At 40.1% G+C, this 18,692-nt stretch overlaps 1 protein-coding gene across 4 annotated transcripts in view; it reads left to right on the top strand.

Annotated features, from left to right (window-relative positions):
- TMTC3 (transmembrane and tetratricopeptide repeat containing 3) overlaps window positions 1-18,692 on the top strand; it is a 59,890-nt gene that overhangs the window by 38,397 nt on the left and 2,801 nt on the right. For 3 of the 4 annotated variants that reach the window (XM_019545269.1, XM_019545267.1, XM_019545268.1), the window contains exons 10-15: window positions 6,379-6,527; window positions 10,184-10,304; window positions 11,039-11,150; window positions 14,430-14,533; window positions 15,799-15,968; window positions 16,492-16,718. In XM_019545269.1, coding sequence (XP_019400814.1) covers window positions 6,379-6,527; window positions 10,184-10,304; window positions 11,039-11,150; window positions 14,430-14,533; window positions 15,799-15,968; window positions 16,492-16,718 — 883 coding nt within the window. Of the gene's footprint in view, window positions 1-6,378; window positions 6,528-10,183; window positions 10,305-11,038; window positions 11,151-14,429; window positions 14,534-15,798; window positions 15,969-16,491; window positions 16,738-18,692 lie in introns of all 4 variants that reach the window. The other variant, XM_019545270.1, reaches the window with a different exon arrangement.

Below are 18,692 nucleotides of genomic sequence, written 5' to 3'. Positions count from 1 at the left end.
AGGGGGGATCAGCAGGCATTGGGGGAGTCACTGTTCCCCCGAGCACTGCCAGGAGTGACCAGGAATAATGGTCACGAGCTGGCAGAGGGTAGTTTTAGGTTAGATATCAGGAGGCGCTACTTCACAGTCAGGGTGGCTAGGGTCTGGAACCAACCTCCAAGTGAGGTGGTGCAGGCTCCTACCCTGGGGGTTTTTAAGAGGAGGTAAGATGAACATCTCACTGGGGTCGTTTGACCCCAGTATTCTTTCCTGCCATGGCAGGGGGTCGGACTAGATGATCTGCTCAGGTCCATTCCGACCCTAGAAACTATGAAACTATGAAAATGGTCTCCTAGTAGTTTGGGCCATTATATCTTCCCTTGGAGTGCCCTAGTGAACAGATGTTCTGTCAGTTCCTAATGCGCACCCCTTATATACTTATAGGCTGCCACCAAGTCATCCCTGAACCTTCCCTTCTCCGGGCTGAACGATCCCATGCTTCTCGGCGTCTCCTCATAAGGCCTGCTCTCTTGACCTGTAATCATGCGTGTGGCTCTCCTCCTGGACTCTCAAGCTTTTCCACATTCCTTCTAAAGTGTGCAGCTCAGAATTGGATGCAGTACTCCAGCTGCGGCCTCACCAAGGCCAAGTAAAGCAAGAGGATGACTTCTTGGGTCTTGCATGAGATGCATCAGTAGATACAAGCCAGATTTTTGTTTGATTTGCCAGCTGCAGCATCTCATTGGTAGCTCATGTTCATCCCCGAGTCTCTTTTGGTCATGGTGTTAGTGAGTATAGAACTGCTAAGCCTATAAGTATGATGTCAGTTTTTTTCTCCCAAGGAAGAGCACATTGTATTTCTCTGTTGAATGTCCTCAAGTTTTGATCTGCCAACGCCTGTCCAGGTCAGCCTGAATTGCCAGCCTGTCCTCTAGTGTGACCACACTTGCCCATAATTTGGTGTCGTCCATGAACTTAGGCAGTCTGCTTCTGACACCTCAGTCTGGATCATTTATGAATATATTAAAGAGTACTGGTCTGAGTACTGAGCCATGTGCCATGTTGACTCTGTTTCATCGGCTGTCACTCTGGGTCCAACTGCGGAGCCAGTTCCCCAGCCATCAGACCATAAATTTGTCAAGGCTGCAGTTCCCCAATTTTACCATGAGGACATTGTGGGAGATGAAGTTAAAGGCTTTTCTGAAATCTAAATATATGACATCAACCTCTTCTCCTTCGTCCAGGTGATGTATTACCTGGTCATAGAAGGAAATGATGTTGGTCAGGCAAGACCTACCTGCAGCAGAGCCATGTTGACTATCTCTTAGAACATTGTCTTCTGTTAGCATGCTGTTGATGGTTTCTTTGATTTCCACCCCTCACCCTCCAAGAGCTTTCCAGGGATTGAGGTCAAACTGATTGGCCTGTAATTCCCTGCATCTTCCTTCCTTCCTTTCTTGAAGATAGGCACTACATTTGGCCCTCTTTCAATCTTCAGGAACCTTTCTCAAGCACCATGAGTTCTCAAATATCCTTGCCATTGGTTGTGCTGTGATGTCAACCAACTCTTTTAGCACTGTTGAGTGCGTTCCATCTGGGCCAGCTGACTTGCAGACATCCAGCCTCTCGAGCTGTTCCCTCACAATATCTTTGCCAGTTATAGGCGTATGATCATCCTTACCCTGGTATTCCTGCATCCTGTCAGGCAGAGCAATCCCCTTGGGCTGGTGGAAAAGCAACGCAAAGTAATTGTTGAGGAGATTAGCTTTTTCCTGGGTGTCAGTTGTCAGCTGCCCCATTTTTGGCTTAGCAAGGGTCCAATGTTGCCCTTGGTTTTTTTTGTTCCAACTTCCAATCTATTTGAAGAAGGACCTTTTGCTGTCCTTGATTCCCGTAGCCAGTTTGAGTTTGGTTTCAGCCTTGGCTTTTCTGCTCCGCTCCCTATGGGTGTGGGTCACTGCTGCATAATCCTCCTTAGTGGTGGTTCCCCACTTCCATCCCCTATAATTTTCTCTTTCCAGATTCAGGAGGTCCATGAGTTGCCCTGCTGAGCCAAGGGGGTCTCTCAGCCCTTTTGCTATCTTTCCTATGGGCTGGAATGAACTTCCCTTGTGCTTTTAGGATCACGTCCGTAAGGAGCAGCCACTCATATTGGACTCCCCTCTCTGTAAGATCATGATCTCTTAGGGGCTGAACAACCAACTTCCTGAGCTTGTGAAATTTAGCTTCCCTAAAGTCAAGGATTTCTGCTTTTCTGACTGATTTGCCAGGTTTGTGATGGATCGAGAAAGTGATCAACTTATGGTCACTGTCACCAAGCTTCCCTTTGATCCTCAGGTCACTAACCACACATCCCCTTTGGCCAGTACCAGACCCAGAAGTGCCTTACCTCTTGTCAGCCAATAGACCTCTTGAGTCAAACAGAGCTCATCAATACAAGTGAAGCAGCTTCGCAACTGATCAGATTTGGCTAATGCTTTTCCCATGAGATGTCAAGGTGATTGGAGTCACCCATGACAACCATACTTCATGAGTGTGCAGCCTCTGCCAGTTCCCTAGTGAATTTGTGGTCAAGCTCTTTCTCCTGGTTAGGAGGTCTGTAATATACTTCTAGGGTTATATCCCTTTCACCACATTCTCCCGTTTCTAACCCACAGGGTCTCAAGTCACCCTCCGTGGGTGCCAATCTCCTCTTGTAGGGAAATGTACTGCTCCTTCAGAGAGAGAGCTACAACCCTGCCCTTCCTTGCAACATGATCCCTCCTGTACAAGGTATAACCAACAATACCTGTGGTCCAGTCACAGGAGGAGTCCCAACAGGTCTATGTTACCTCTATGAGATCATATTCATTTTTGCTTAGCAGAAGGACCAGTTCCTCCTGTTTATTCCCCACGTTCCTCGCATTTGTATACAGACAGCCAAGTCTGCCATCAGAAGCCCTAGGCTTTCCTGTCCTCTTAGAGTCCTGTCCTTGGACTGGGGTAGGAGTGAGTTCCTTTCTGTTACCTGACCTGTTGATTCTGTGGTTGTCACTTCCAGGGCCTGCACTAGTGATCATCCATGCATCCCACCATAATCCCTCTCTCCCCCACCACGTGAACCACCCTGGCTTGGGGCAAGTAACTCTGGATTTGAGTCCAAGCACAGGGCCAAACCTAGAGGTGAGCTGCTACCTGTCCCAGGTCAGTACTCAAATCTGAGACATGACTTTATTTTTTATTTTGTTGTTTGGATTTGGGAAACCACATCTTGAATTCAGGTAAATACGGTGGGATGGGTGTGGGTATCTGTGTATACACAGGCATTTAAGAGACTTTACCAAGATTCATAGATTGTAGAGTCAAAAAGGACCACAAAGGATCATCGTGTCTGAACCCCTTCCCCTGGCAGGAAAGAGGACTGTGGTCAGATGACCACAGCCAAGTAACTGTCTAGCCTCCTGTTGAAGACCTCCAAGTTAGGTGATAGTACCACCTCTCTTGGAAGCCCATGCCAGATTCTGGCCACCCTTACTGTAAATTATTTCTTCCTAATGTCTAACTTGAAGCTACTCTCCACTAGTTTGCACCCATTATTCCTATCTGCTCCTAGGGGTACTCTGTTAAATAGTGCATCTCCAATTCCCTGTTGTCCTCCCTTGATAAAGTTATAGGCGGCTACAAGGTCTCCCCTCAGACATCTCTTGTGAAGCCTGAAGAGATCCAGATCCCTCAACCTCCCCTTGTAGGATCTTTCACGGAGGCCACTAATCGTGCGAGTGGCCCTCCTGGACCCTCTCCAGATTCTCCATGTCCCTCTTGATGTGCGGTGCCCAAAACTGGGCACAATATTCCAACTGCAGCCTGACTAGTGCCACATAAAGGGCACCTCCATCGATATGCTAGTCATGCATCTGCTAATGCACAGCAAGGTGCGACTGGCCTTGTTACATTGCCAGTTCATGTTCATCTTGGAGCCAACTATGACTCCAAGATCCCTCTGAGCTGCTGAGGAGGTCATCCCTCAACCTGTAGGTGTGCTGGGGATTCCTCCTTCCTGGGTGGGGTACCTTACATTTATCTTTGTTGAATTGCATCCTATTTCAAAATGTGTCTTGAAGGTGTTCAAAGTAGGTGTGTGAACCACCTCTGGTGGCAGTCTATTCCAAACCTTGGGGGCTCAGACGGTAAAGAAGTTCTTCCTTATGTCTAGCCTGAATCGGTCGCAGCAGAGTTTGTGACCATTTGATCTTGTTATCTTTTGGGGCGCTCCGGTGAACACCGTTCCCCCAGATCCTGATGAGCACCCCTGATAAACTTACAGGTGGCCACCAGATCACCCCTGAGCCTGTGCTTTTCTAAGCTGAAGAGTCCCATGGCTCTCAGCCTCTCATCATAAGGTCTGTTTTCCTGACCTCTGATCATGCACGTGGCTCTCCTTTGCACTCTCTTAACTTTCTCTACATCCTTTTTGAATTATGGAGCCCAAAACTGGACACATTACTCCAGCTCGACACCAAGGCCGAGTACAACGGGAGAATGACATCCCAGGATTTGCTTGAGAAGCATCTATAGATGCCAAGCCCCCACAGCCCACTGTCATAACAGGCTGTGCGGGGCCCGTTTCCCTGTCCCACAGGGCCCGCGCGAAGGGCGGTGATGCTCTGGGAAGGGCAGAGCGACACCCCAGAAATGGTGGCCCAGGACGCTCTATTAACCGGCATATTTTGTTGTCCGGCATCATGCCAAATAACAGAGCTTTTACTGTACTTAGTGTATTGTTTGTGTCCATCCTTTTGCGAAGAACCTGAAAGGTTCCAAGTGGCATTGACCAAGTCATGTGAATTCAACTGGACTACCAAACCAAAAGTGATACTGCTGGACTAGTAAAATACATGCCAAAATTTAAACATTCTGTTTCCCTCAGTTTGGTTGAAAATTTGAATTCCTTTTCATGAACACAATATAACATTCCAACAAATGCCATATTTGATGTTGAGGAAGACAGCCTGGAGGGTTTCTTATTAAAATGACCCAATTGTAAGAGAGAAGGAATCAAATTCATGATGAATGTGAGCATATTGCTGCAATTTTGTCACATGTTCCAAGGGCAACACATTCCTTTTAAACACAGATGCAGATGAACAAGACATGCCTGAGGCGGTAAAGGGCTAACTTTGGAACATTTTCTTCTCCATCGTTGACTCTTCCAATTTGCTGCATTCAGGTGTATCTGCCAAAATTTTTAACTTTTATGAATCTTCCTTGTCAAGAATGGTGTTGATCTTAGTGATGTTCTGAATTTCTATTCTAGTGATGTTCTTGCTGGTGAGAAGGAAGGTAAATTAATATTTCTTAAATACATTTACACAAAGAATATTGGTCCCAAAATAATGATACCATTTATTGAGAAGACTGTATGAAACTTTTCTGCAGAAACTTCCCGAATCTGATTGTTGTACTTTGTATATTTTGCTACGTACCGGCCTCTGTGTCTAAGGCAAATAGATCATTTAGTGTACTCAGAGGTCTTGGGAGTCACCACTGTGTACCAAGTGTCAATCAAGAGTTAAGGATCTAGGAATTCTTGCATTTAAAAGTGATCTTGTCAGATCAGTCAGTTGCAGTGACATCCCTGGCTTCTTTGCAGCAGACAAGAAAATCACCATTAAGTTGCAAGTTTAAAAAAAAAAATTGTTGAATTGTATCTACCTAGTTGCTTTACTGTATTCCTTCATGTCATAATGTGGCTGACAGTGCTGTCTTTGCTTATATTTAGTACGTGTACTTCTTAGTTTCGTATTTACCATCTCTCTGCTTGTCAATTAACTGAATTCATAAGTTTTACATACGTTTCTAGGGATTGTACCTCTACTTTATTTATGCATGTTACATGCAATTATTTTACTTGATATATTTTAATGTTTAATGAGAAAATTCTCATAATTGGGGGAAGAGGGCAATTTAAGAGCTTGATGCAATTGTAGCGCCCCCCCCCTTTTCCTTTCATAGGACCTATACCCCTGTGCATCCAGTGTATATATTTTACTAATCTTTTTACAGTAATAGAATTATGAATACCAAAATCCTATATGAAACTATTTATTAGTATTTCATATTATATGTAGTAAACTGAGGTTCAATAATATTAATGTTTGGCCAGGTTTTCCTCATTAATTGTGTAGGCATTCAGATAAATAAGCATCCTTGATAAGTTTATTAAGTAATGAATTCAATTTGTAAATTAAAAAAATTCTTCCTACATGAGCACTACATTTGTGGTGTCAAAATATTAATTTGAGATATAGTAGCTATACTTTTTAATGAGGTATTTCAAATTTATCTGACAGTTTAGTGGGCAGTTGCAATTAGTAACTATGTAGTCTTGGTTATTAAGATGTCTCTTCTTTTTCTGTCTAGGCACTCTGCTTAATAGTGTTGCCATTCATTCCTGCATCAAACCTTTTCTTTCCTGTTGGATTTGTAGTAGCAGAACGAGTACTGTATGTTCCTAGCATGGGATTCTGCATTTTAGTAGCGCATGGGTGGAAGAGACTGTCAAGTAAAAGGTATGTGAAAATTTGAGGTTTAGAACTTATGAAACGTAGCATAACTAGCTAATTTTGATGTAAAGTGCTGCATAAATATGTATTATGAAATAAAGTTAATTGCACGTTACCCCAATAGTTTTCCCAAGTTTTTAACTGCCTTAGTGTGTTACAGCTTTTGAGTAGGGAGTGCACTGTGTGGTACTTTGATGGTATAAGCAAATGTCCACTCCAGACTATTGTTCTGCATCTTCAGTGTCATTTCTTTAAAAATGTGGCGTATTTATGTTGCTCACAGAAGGGAATCTGCTGCCTGGTTTTAATTAACAGAGTCCCACCTGCCAAATTAACCCTTCTTCCCACCTGCACATCAGTAACTTTATGAAATGGAACTGTTCAGGTAACCTGAATGAACAAGAACTTTATTAGTATAAAAAGTTAGGAGAACAAACTGGGGGGGGGGAAGAATACAAGGTGAAAGCTTTCTTGCTAAGTTTCTTTGCTCTGCTGCCTTATTTTTGGTCACACAGTGAACCACAGTCTTAGTTATTTTTCTTGTTCCCAGTATAAGCGTTTATGGATTTAACTTGTATGACCTAGGGAAACAGCGGAACATTTGAGAGATTTCTTTGTTTTGTGACCCTAGTGACCCAAATGAAGCTAGTTTTTCTCTGGTCCTTAAAGTGTGAGTTAAGGAAGATTTAAGACTAGCTTCAGTTGATTAAGATTGCATTTCTTAGATTCTTATTGCCACCTTAAACATCAGTTGGTGCTGAACTGTAAGTTACGCCTTTTCCCTGTTTAACACGTGGATGTGTTTTACATCAGCCAAATTTTAAAAAAATTGCCATGCTTTGTTCTTTGTGTTGATGTCAGAGAATTCCAGAAAATTTGTTTTTGCTCTAAGCATAAAATTAAGTTACACAACTCACTTCCTATGCTTAATATGCAGTTTGTATGTAATAATAAATATCTGTAATTTTGTAAGCATCTTTTGATGCTTTGTTTTTGCTTTGTTTAGGAACCAAGGCCTCCGTACCCATAACAGGTATCAGCTCAGTTAACTGGTTAATTGTGCAATTACCTTGAAACTAGCTATACCTGCAAAGTAATAATTACACAAGAAAAAGCTTCAACCAGCTAAGAAGTTAGACATCAAAAATATGTACTAACTATATAGCTGGTTGCTATCGAGCTTTAGTTTGCTTATATAGCAGGGTCTCCTCTGTGGCTAGTCAGCTGATGGGGTGGGGGGGGCGCTTCCAGCTATACAAGTGCAACTCCCAAGCCCTTGGGTTTGGAGCTGGGGACCACAGCTGCCCAAGGGTATGTAAAACCCCTAGGCCCACATGGGGCTCTTGGTTCTGACTGCACTTCACCCACAGTGGGACTGAGAGTCCCCCAGCTCATAGGGCTCTGGATCCTGGCTGTGTGCGGCCCCCACAACTGGGATCTCCCTCGGCAAAGCTGGCTCCCAGCCATGGGTACCTACTTCTCGCCGGAGCAGGAAGAGACTGGTATTTGGCTCCCTCTACCCCAGCATTAAGGTATAATTAGACCAAATGCACAATCCCACAGTTGCACTTCCTGCTAGGCACATATGGCAAAGCAGGAGGCATGACTGTGTGAACCACACATTAGATCCGACCACACTTTTTTACTTGCACATGTAGAGAGAACATAAGAAACTTCTCCAGTCAAAGGAACCACTGAGATCATGAAATTTGCTTATTAGATTAAGGAATTACAGGGGATATATGAAATTAATTCTGTTCTAAATAGTTTCTAGAACTAAAACTAGAAGATAATCTAGAAGCTTGTTTTGCTGTTTTATTTTCAGGATGAAAATATTTTCCATACGATTATCACAGATGAGATACTTTTCAAATTTTTTTTTAAGCTTCATCCTGGTGTCTTTTAAAAGAATGTGAAGATAAAGCTTAATTTACTTAATCCCAGCTCACTACTTCCTACTTCAGATTTAAATGAATTTGGAATGAGCACCAACATACTTGCACATGAACATTTGAAGTTATTATAACTTATTCATCACCTTTTATCTTTAGTGTGTTGCATTAAGCCGTTTATAATTCAGTGTGTTGCTTTAAGGTGTTTATAATTACTTCTTAATGCATGTGATTCACAGTGACTCACCACGTCTCAGTGAGATTTTTTTGATCAATAAGCATACTTTTATTATTGTGTGAGGCTGAATTTGGGAACTGAATCAAATATTAGGAAGGAAAATATGATCCTTTGTCTTCCTCTCCTAGTCCAAAATTGTGGGGTTTAAGGGTTTAACTTGTGCAGTTTAAAAGGGTTTGACTTGTTTCTGTAAAATATTAGAGGAAAAGCAAATTTGGAGCTTATTTCAATTTATGGGAAGAGGCTTGACTGTATTCTGAAGTTGTTCCCATGCATAGTTTACTGTACAGTATTTCTTTCACTCCTAACCTAAGTGGGGATTCCAGTTCAGTCTAAGACTTCGTGACTGAGCATCTTCTTAAAGCTTTTCCTTTTCTCCACCTATGACTAACAAAATGTGATTCCCTCCTGCCCCCCCACAAAAAGTATGACTTTTGGTGGTGGTGATGTTTTTGTTGTTTAAATGTGCTCTTTGAAATACCAAGCTTGCACCAAATATTTTCTGTTGGAATCAAAAGTTATACAGTAAAAGCTACGCTATCCAGCATCTTGCAAGCCAGCATGCTTTACTACCAGCATGCCAGCATGTAACAGAGTGAAACCGGAAGTGCCCACTGTGGCACTTCCAGTTTCTCCGAGCTCCCACGGCTGGGGGCAAAGCAGCCTGCGCTGCCGAGCCCCCACAGCCCAGGGGCATAACAGGCTGCACTGGGCTGTGTGGGGCCCACCTTCCAGAGGAGAAAGGGACACCCCAGACATGGCGAGAGAAGCAGCGGCTGGGGCCGCTCAGTTAACTGGCATATTTTGTTATCCGGCATCCCCCAGGAATGGGGGATGCCAGGTAACAGAGCGTTTACTGTATATTGTAAGTTAGTACTACTATTAAGTTCAATTCTCTAACCCTAATCATTTGTCACATGCGTTTTTATCAAGGAAACCAAAATGTATAATTTTGTTTTTCCTTAGCATTAATATACATTTTTTAGGGTGTATCTGCATATGAAGTTAATGCGAAGTAGTAAACCAGTGCATATGATGCCAGGGTTTATTGCTTCTAGGTGTTGCATCTTCACATGCACCTAGGACTATAGCACATTAAGCTGGGCCAGAGCAGCCCTGGCTGGCAGGGAGTCCAGGAAGTCAGCCTGCCACCGTGGGGCTGCTCTGAACTGGCTCTGAGAACTTACCATTTGTGTAGATTCCCACATTTTATTATATAAAACCTTTTTAATTCCATTCTATTAATCTAATGGTTTATGTAATGCTACAAGTGCTATAACAGATGCCAATAATTTTGTGGCTAAATATTTGGGTTTTTTGAAGTTTGGAGTTTTAATTATTTTCTAGTTTTTAGCTGAAGTTGCAACATCAATATAGTAGAGATTTTTCTATAAATGAACTGATGAGTAACAGCTTTAATCTATGCTTTAGAAGAAGATAAAATATGCAACTTAATATATTGATACCATGTACTATTCATTCAGTGATTTTTTTTTTTTTAAATGTACTTTTTATTTTTATTTTTTTAATAGCATGCTAAGAAAGCTGTCCTGGATTTGTCTGTCTGTGGTGCTGTTCACTCATGCCTTAAAAACACTGCACAGGAATTGGGATTGGGAATCAGAGTACACATTGTTTATGTCCGCGTTAAAGGTAGAGTATTAAGTTTCAAGGTGGCTTGGGGTAAATACATAATTGCGAATTTTAGTTAGTCTTTTCAAAATTCCAAGAGTCAGAGCCTGATAATAGGGAAAAAAGGTAATTTTTTTTTAGAAGTTACATTTCCACCATCATTCTATTTGCACATAATTGATTCTTTGAATGTTTAGAAACAAATACGTAATCTTGCATTGGAAATAATGTGCGAACGAAGGGGGAAAAAAAGATGTTGAGGCTTTTCCTTGATTTGTTTTTGCACAAGATAAATCAAATATTTGAATAAATCAAATATTTGAATAAGGCATATAGGGTAAGTACTCATTTTTTTAGGAACCTACAGTTACATTTATTCAGTTGCTGACCTAGGTTTCAAGAATGTACGGTCCTGAAATAAGCTTACACACCATTTTGAAATTCAGTGATGTGTGGTAGGTTAGTTTTGCTTACTGTAAGATGGACCTTTTTCTTTAATAATTGTAATGTAGATTAGTTTTCTATAGAGGTGGAATTTGGCAAGTCTGGTATAGATTCTGACTAACAAGTTGAATTTTTGTAATCCTGCCAGTCTGGGACATGACGCATCTTTTACACAGTAGCTTGATTAATTTTATTAACATACAAAATTATGTTCTGTGCAGCTTTGAATGTATATAAAGTAGTTAAAAGCACATTGTGTTAAATAAGCAGAGTTTTAATATCCTGCATGTTTATATGCTTTCCATATTTAGGTAAATAAAAACAATGCCAAACTGTGGAATAATGTGGGTCATGCATTGGAAAATGAAAAGAATTTTGAAAGAGCATTAAGATTCTTCATTCAAGCCACACACGTGCAACCAGGTAGAAATTATTGACGGGTTCTCATATTCTGAATTTTTTTTTTAATAGTGTTTTCAGAAATAACTTTGGCAGTAATTGTTGACTGTAACTGAATCCTGTATTTATTTGTATATCACACGCACCTTTTTCCATAAAATTAACAATCAAAAATTGGGGTATGGGTCTTAAATGGCAGAAATTAAGAGCAGTTTGTTTCAAAGTCCCAGCTTCTAAGGAGGCCATCAGAATGGCAGTCCCCCTCATGCTGCTGCGGAGAGAGGTCTGCTCAGCCAACAACAAACCTTCTCACAGCTGCTGCTGAATTAAGCTTTTTTATAGTTGTTATATACCATTAAGTAGCAGCTGAGAGAGGGTTAACCTTTTAGCTGGTAGGGAGTAAGGCTGACAAGGGGATGCTCCCCACCCCATCTGCATGTCCAGAGCCTTCAGTTCACTGCTAGGTATGCCTCGGGGTGAGCTCATATCATGGCAGGTAAGACACTGCTGCTTTTCTCCTTGTCCTGACCCTGATCTTTTTTTCTCTTCTTCATTCTGCCTTCCCAAAAGAAAGTTCATGTCTGTATGCTGTAGTTTATACTATATTTGGTAGGCTTACTTAGTCTTACCTGTAGTATGGTAAAATTATTCTTCTGTAAGGAATTTAAGGAGAAACAATTTTATTGCTATCATGATTAGGTTTCTTAAGCAATACAAGTGTAGTACAACCACTCCAACTTTAGCTACAGTTCACTCGGTGTCACCCAGCCATTTGATTATAGCTTTGTACTTTGCTGTGTTGAAAGAGAAATTACTTCCAAAAAGCTTATGATAAGTTAGCTTCTCAGCTGCATGTTTTCTTTCTGTTTTTAATAATCAGTTGATTTGTTTTTTATAGTGTCAAAATCAAACCTTAACTATTGATACAACTTACAAAAGTTCTGGAAAGAATCAATTTACCTTGATATTTCATCTTGTTGTTACTCAGTTATGAATTAACCCAATTGCTGTTTCTCTAAATTATAGAATCACAAAAAGTATTGCAGCTTGAATTCCTTTTGTCAATAAGAACATGAGATAGGAACTTCAGATAATTGTATAAAATTCATCTGCATCAGAAAAAGAGATCAGCATTCTCTAATAGGAATTCCTTACTGCTTTGAAATATAGTTTAGGTAACTATAAAGGGTGGCTTTGTGTGTTCAATGAGGTGGACAAATCATTTTACTGTGGCCAAATCACTTTTCACCTACAGTATATGAGGATTTATTGGATCAGTTTCTCCGCGTTGTTCTATGAAGTAAATATAAGAGACCTCTAGGTTTTGTCTTGCCAGTTCAAAAACCTTTGAGTCAAAAGGGTTTTTGTTCGGTTGAAAATCCAATACATAACAACCTTCTCTATCTGTATAAACTTTCTAGAAATATTTATAACTTATTATTTCATAAGTCTGTCACAGAAAGGCCATAGCAAAACATTAAAGTTTGTAAGCCAAATTGTTGTTCTGTCACTACAACTAGAACTGATCTGCTGGAAAGAACTCGTGCAGGGCTGTCCAACTGATGACCTGTGGACTCTGTGGTCCATGGCTCCTAGCAGTGTCCTCTCTTGCTGTCATGCAGCAGGGGAGGGTCCAGGGGTCTGTATGCATGTATGCTATCAATGAAACAGTCAGGGGGCTATGTACTGCTGGTTTGGACCACACGGTGGGCAGAGGGAAATCCTGGAGGCAGTGTCCCCATGGTATTTGGTCTGTAAGATGTGTGAGCGCTGGGGTCATTGCCGAAGTTGGGTGACCCTAACGTTCAAAATCATGGGTATGCATGTAATATTTAATCAGTAGAAAACTAGGAACCTTAGTGTCTCATGTTGCAACATTCAGTTCTTGACAATGTGATGGTTTAGCCAAGATCCAGCTTTAATAATACATTTGAAAAAACACCCGTCAAGATCCACTGACTGCTTATGGATAAATAATGTTCCCACAGTACTGCATATGTATTTTGTCCATTGCTTTTTATTTCAGTCTTACAAAGATAAAATTAAGGTTATCTCCAGCTTGTCTTGATATAGAGGTATAATTTTGTATATTCTTAAAAACATAATCTTGACTCTTTGCTTATACACTATTTTGTTTCTGACACAATTACTGTGAAGATTTTATCCCAAACAAAATCAAGATAAATGGTATTGAAAAATTTTAATTATTAAATAGAAAAAAATTCAGTCTCTTTGGCTATTAAAGTTAACATTTTCCTACTTTGGGAAGGAATCCAATCAGAAATAGTCTACAGTATATAAGGATTTAATTATTTCCTCTGCCTTTTTCTTTGAAGTAGATATAAGAAGGCCTGTTTACATTGTCTTGCTATTTCAAAAACCTTTCAAGTCAAAAGGGTATTTGTTTGGGTCAAGATCAGTACATAATGACTTTCTCTGTCTGCAGAAACTCTCTAGAAATACTTACTACTTACGTGATAATTCTGTCACAAGACACATTCTAGCAACATATTTTCTCAGATACACCATGTACTTTTCCCCCTAAAATAGGGGTGTGTGCATTAAGCAGGGAAGCTGATTTTCTGCCTAGGGTTGGAAGGGCACCCTGGTTCAATTTCTGCTCTACAGTTCAGGAACTCTGGTATTCTTCAGATGGCTGAGAGTCAGTTGACTAAGGGTCACTGTTCTTCATTCAACATGTGTTAATAATTGCTCCTCCTTTTTAACGGTCTTGATGTTCCACTAATCAAGCATGCCTTTCTTAGGGAAATGTTGCTGTCTGCTAATTTTCCTTGTCTCTTTGTCTCAGACTCTGTTCACCAGAGACTCTCTTCAGAATCATAAATGCACCCATAGAGACTAGTCTTCAGCAGCATCTAGGGATTCAGCTTTAGTTATGCATGAAGAGGAGGGTAAATCACCTAAAGATTAGTTAGGATCTTTTCCAGCTCTGTGTAGCCAGAGCTGGAAAAACCCTCTCTTTTTTACCTCCATCTTTCAAAAACGTATCTGTTGTATTTGGGTGCATGTTGTATGCAAGAAAGTAGGGTACAACTAGATCAATTACAACCAGAATATTTTACCTGTTTTCCAAGAGGCATCTCAGATGCTTATCTGTCTCTCAAATTATCGTATAATCTCAGAGTCCTAGTTGTTCAGAAGAACACTGTGCTAGATGCTGTGCAAAGTATAGGACAGATAAAAGGCATGAATATTTAACACTATTCATTTTATAAACTCTTATTTATAAAAGTTATGAAACATGAGTGGAATGTCAAGTGCATTCTCTTTTTTTATTTTTAGATGATATTGGTGCCCATATGAATGTTGGAAGAACTTATAAAAATTTAAACAAAACCAAAGAAGCTGAAGAATCATACATGATTGCTAAATCACTGATGCCACAGGTAAGTAGTAATGGTTTTTTAAAAATACTCACCATCCGGATAAATTTTTCAGACTTGTTTTAGATTGACTGTAGTACAGGAAATATAGCTATTGTTTCCTCATTGTGAGTATAAAGACTTATAATATTTTTGAATATTTCAGGAAAGTTTTTTAATTTTTTTCTCTTAAGCGTTGCAGTCTAATTTAAAATCTTATTAGGTTTACACTTGTTTGTTAAAATTAGGATCGTTTAAAATCTTTACTTTATTATTGATGCTTCATACCCGATTTGAGAAAAAAATTATATTTTTATAATTATATTTTATAGGATATTCCATTTTGTATGTATTGTTTCTAGTAATTTTTATTTTGGTTACCCTGCACTAGAATGCAATACTGTTTGTTTCCAAAGTTTGAAGAGAGTATTTACATAGAAAAACCTTTGTTAATATTTTTTAAAATACATACTTTCAAAAATATCATTTTAAAAAAAATTAGCGGCTTCACATTACCCTTTCCCATCCACTTCCCAAAATTCTGTTTAGGGAATATTATTTGTATTGTGTTTGTTTTTTAAATGATACCACAATGTCTAGCTACAAACACGTTGTTAAAATGTTCATGCATAAAGAATGAACATGGAAGATATTGAGGATCTGATACAACTTAAATCCTAGGACACACTGTTAATGTCACTCTAAATAACATTGTCTAGCTCCTTTAGGAACCAAATGAGCATTAGGATGGATATCTTAAACCTAAAGTTAATTGCTTTTTCTGACGGATGGTTGACTAGTTGGTGCATGTGTTGGTCTTGGGGTTTGGTCAGTTCCTAATGAAAGGTTAGGAAGAGTTTTTCCTGGGGCTTTTTATTGTTTGATAAGTATTTGATATCATCTAGTTATGTTATTAGAGTATTCTTCTGCTTAAAAAAAATTTTCAGTTCTAACTTAAATTTAGTGTTGCAGTTTGTAACTGATGGGTAAATCAGTGTGAATGTTGTTTTTTTCAGTTAAATTCCTGGTATGTCAAATGACTCGTATTTTGCGGGAAGGGAGGGAAGGATGGTTGGCATTTATTCTGACGACTTATGGTTTCAGATATGTATTTTGTTTCCAGTGAAAGCAATTGTTGATGTGGCAATGTAAGTTATTATGAATATACCAGGTTACCTTGGTGATTTTAATAAAATTTGAAAATTAATTTGATACATATAATTATAGTCATCCTTCTGAGTGAACTTCCATTAATTCATTTTTTGGCGTATTTCATAATATTTTTCCAGATTATTCCAGGTAAAAAGTATGCAGCGCGAGTTGCTCCTAATCATCTAAATGTTTATATAAACCTTGCAAACTTGATTCGGACAAATGAGTCTCGCCTTGAAGAAGCAGATCAATTATATCGACAAGCAATTAGTATGAGGCCAGATTTCAAGCAGGCTTACATTAGCAGGTATTTCTGTTAATTTTGAAGTTTTATTCTTCAAAATATACGAAAGTCTTTTTGCCATTACCAAGCACTAATAGACAGTTTATTTACCTAATATCGTGGACTAAGTTGTGAGCTGTTTAGAAATATAAAAAGTATCAGCCACCCATTAAGTGAAGAGGATAAAATGTTAGTGGTGGTAGCTGAGTAGTCATTTACCCATCATTTTTATCCTAAGTCATGACCGTTTGCTATATAAAGTTTGTCTCCAGGGATGTGCAATGGAATAATTATATAACTGGAATAATTATATCTTGTTGCTTTGTTCCTGGTGTACTTTTTCACTGTGCTGTGAAGTTGGCAGGTGGTTCAAATGGGCAACAACCTTCCAAAAGGCTCTACTGACTTCTAAAGTCCTCAGATTGAAATTTTCCTTCATCAAAATCCTGTTCATCACCAAGATCCCTACATTTAAGAAAACAAACTTACCAACATTTTTAATGTGTCCATAACATGTTGACACAAGTTTAATCTGTTTTGTCAACAGGGGTGAATTACTACTAAAAATGAATAAACCTTTGAAAGCTAAAGAAGCATATCTGAGAGCTCTGGAACTGGACCAAACTAATGCAGACTTGTGGTACAATTTGGCAATTGTTTATATTGAGCTAAAAGATCCAACAGAAGCTCTGAAGAACTTCAACCAAGCGTTAGAATTGAATCCTAAGCATAAGCTGGCTTTGTTCAACTCTGCACTATTAATGCAAGAATCTGGTATGTTGGCTAGTTTCAAGTAGGTAATGTAGTTTTTCATTTACAACATGCAGCAATTTGGCTTCTTAATGAATTCTAATTTGTCATCTTTAGAAAATAGCAAATTGTGGTATCTTTTTTGCAAAGCCTACTTTAAGAGAAGATAGTTAAGAGAGGATTTACTGTTATAATTTTCTCTGTAGGCTTATCTGGAACATGTAGAATATCTACAGTATAATTATTCACATACCTCATCTGATATTACGTACTTCTTTTTAAGACTTCATTGATTTCTTATACTGTAATGTATTGTTTTCAGCATATAGGACACATCCACACATGCAGGCATGTGTACTTGCAGCAGCTCAAATAGAAGCACTGCAAATTTGAGCCAGGGCTTTTTGCCTTGACGCGCGTCCCTGGACATGCAGTTTGGCGTAGTGCAAGTTGTGCCACGTGGGGCAAAATAACCCTGCCTGGCTCCTCCCAGATCTGCAGCCAGGGGGAGCTAGAGCCTGGGACCAGCACCTGTGGTCCCCACTCCCTCCTCTAGCCCCCTATTTACCAGCATGGAGCCCAGGTCCACCTCCCTGCAGCTGGTACACTGCCTGCCGTGCCTGGGCAAGCAGCATGCTTCAGCGCCAGGGTAAGGGCCAACCATAGAGGAGCTCTCACTGGCTTCCAGAGTAGCTCTGTGGCGGACCTGAGCCTCCATTGCCTTGGGCATGGTCAAGGACCATGCCCTGCCCTGCTTTTTTCAGCCAGAGTTATTTTTGCAGCACAGGGAACTTTTTTTTGTTCTCGCACATGCCTCTTGCAGCGTCTCAAAGGGGTTTGAGACGCTGCAAGAGGCACATGCATGCTTGTCTGAATGCACCCATAAAATATGCATACAATCCTCATTTCAAACCATTTTTCTAAAATGTTACTAGAAGCATTTTTCATATAATTTTGATTACTGCATTGAGCTGTATATCTGGCCCTAAAAAGCAAGTATTTTTCTGTAATGTTACTAACCTAAATCCAGATAGGGTAAAAATTCTCTTAGAAATTCAACTTTCTCTACCTACATTCTATAGCAAAATTACTACTTATAGATTTTGTTTGCGGGAGGGGAGGGATAATGAGCTCATAGTATATTATATAGTTGAGGTCTGATCCTATGCTAAAATATGCAAAGTGGAATATTTATAAAGGTGACCATAAGCCACAAGCTAGCTCCCATTCTAACCTAATCAAACCCAACTTCTTTTACAGTATTTGTTCTAGAAGTAAAACATTATATTTGACAGAATGTGAAGCACAGAAACATTTTAAAAAATTAGCTATCAAAGTTGCAGAATTTTGTATTTGATATTTACATGGAAAATATTTTAGCCAGGCTTTGAGGTCAGCCTTGATAATCTCATGGTCCAATCTCTTTCCAGTCTATTTTTTTAATGACAAAATGGCATCTACCATGCCGAGTTTTCTGTGAGAGAGATCTTTGTCCAAATTGACCTTTTCTCTTCATTTTCATAGTTTTGTAATTTCTAGGGTCGGAAGGGACCTGAGTAGATCATCTAGTCCGACCCCCTGCCATGCCAGGAAAGAGTACTGAGGTCAAACGACCCCAGTAAGGTGTACATCTAGCCTTCTCTTAAAGACCTCCAGGGTAGGAGCCAGCACCACTTTGCTTGGAAGCTGGTTCCAGATCCTAGCCGCCCTGACCATGAAGTAGCATCTCCTGATATGTAGCCTAAATCTACCCTCTGCCAGCTTGTGACCGTTATTCCTGGTCACTCCTGGTAGTGCTCGGTGGAACAGGGACTTCCCCAGTGCCTGCTGATCCCCCCTGACATGTTTGTAACAGACCACTAGATCCCCCCTCAGCCTTCTCTTTTGGAGGCTGAACAGGTTCAGGTCCCGTAGCCTCTCCTCATGAGGCCTGCCCTGCTGCCCCCGAACATGCGAGTGGCCCTCCTCTGGACCCTCTCCCTGTTGTCCACATCCCTC

This window comes from Crocodylus porosus, unplaced genomic scaffold (genome assembly GCF_001723895.1).
Source record: "Crocodylus porosus isolate Cpor-Errol unplaced genomic scaffold, CroPor_comp1, whole genome shotgun sequence".
Taxonomy (NCBI): domain Eukaryota; kingdom Metazoa; phylum Chordata; order Crocodylia; family Crocodylidae; genus Crocodylus; species Crocodylus porosus.
The sequence above is the reverse complement of the archived record's forward strand: the minus strand, read 5'-3'. Positions and strand labels throughout refer to the sequence as shown.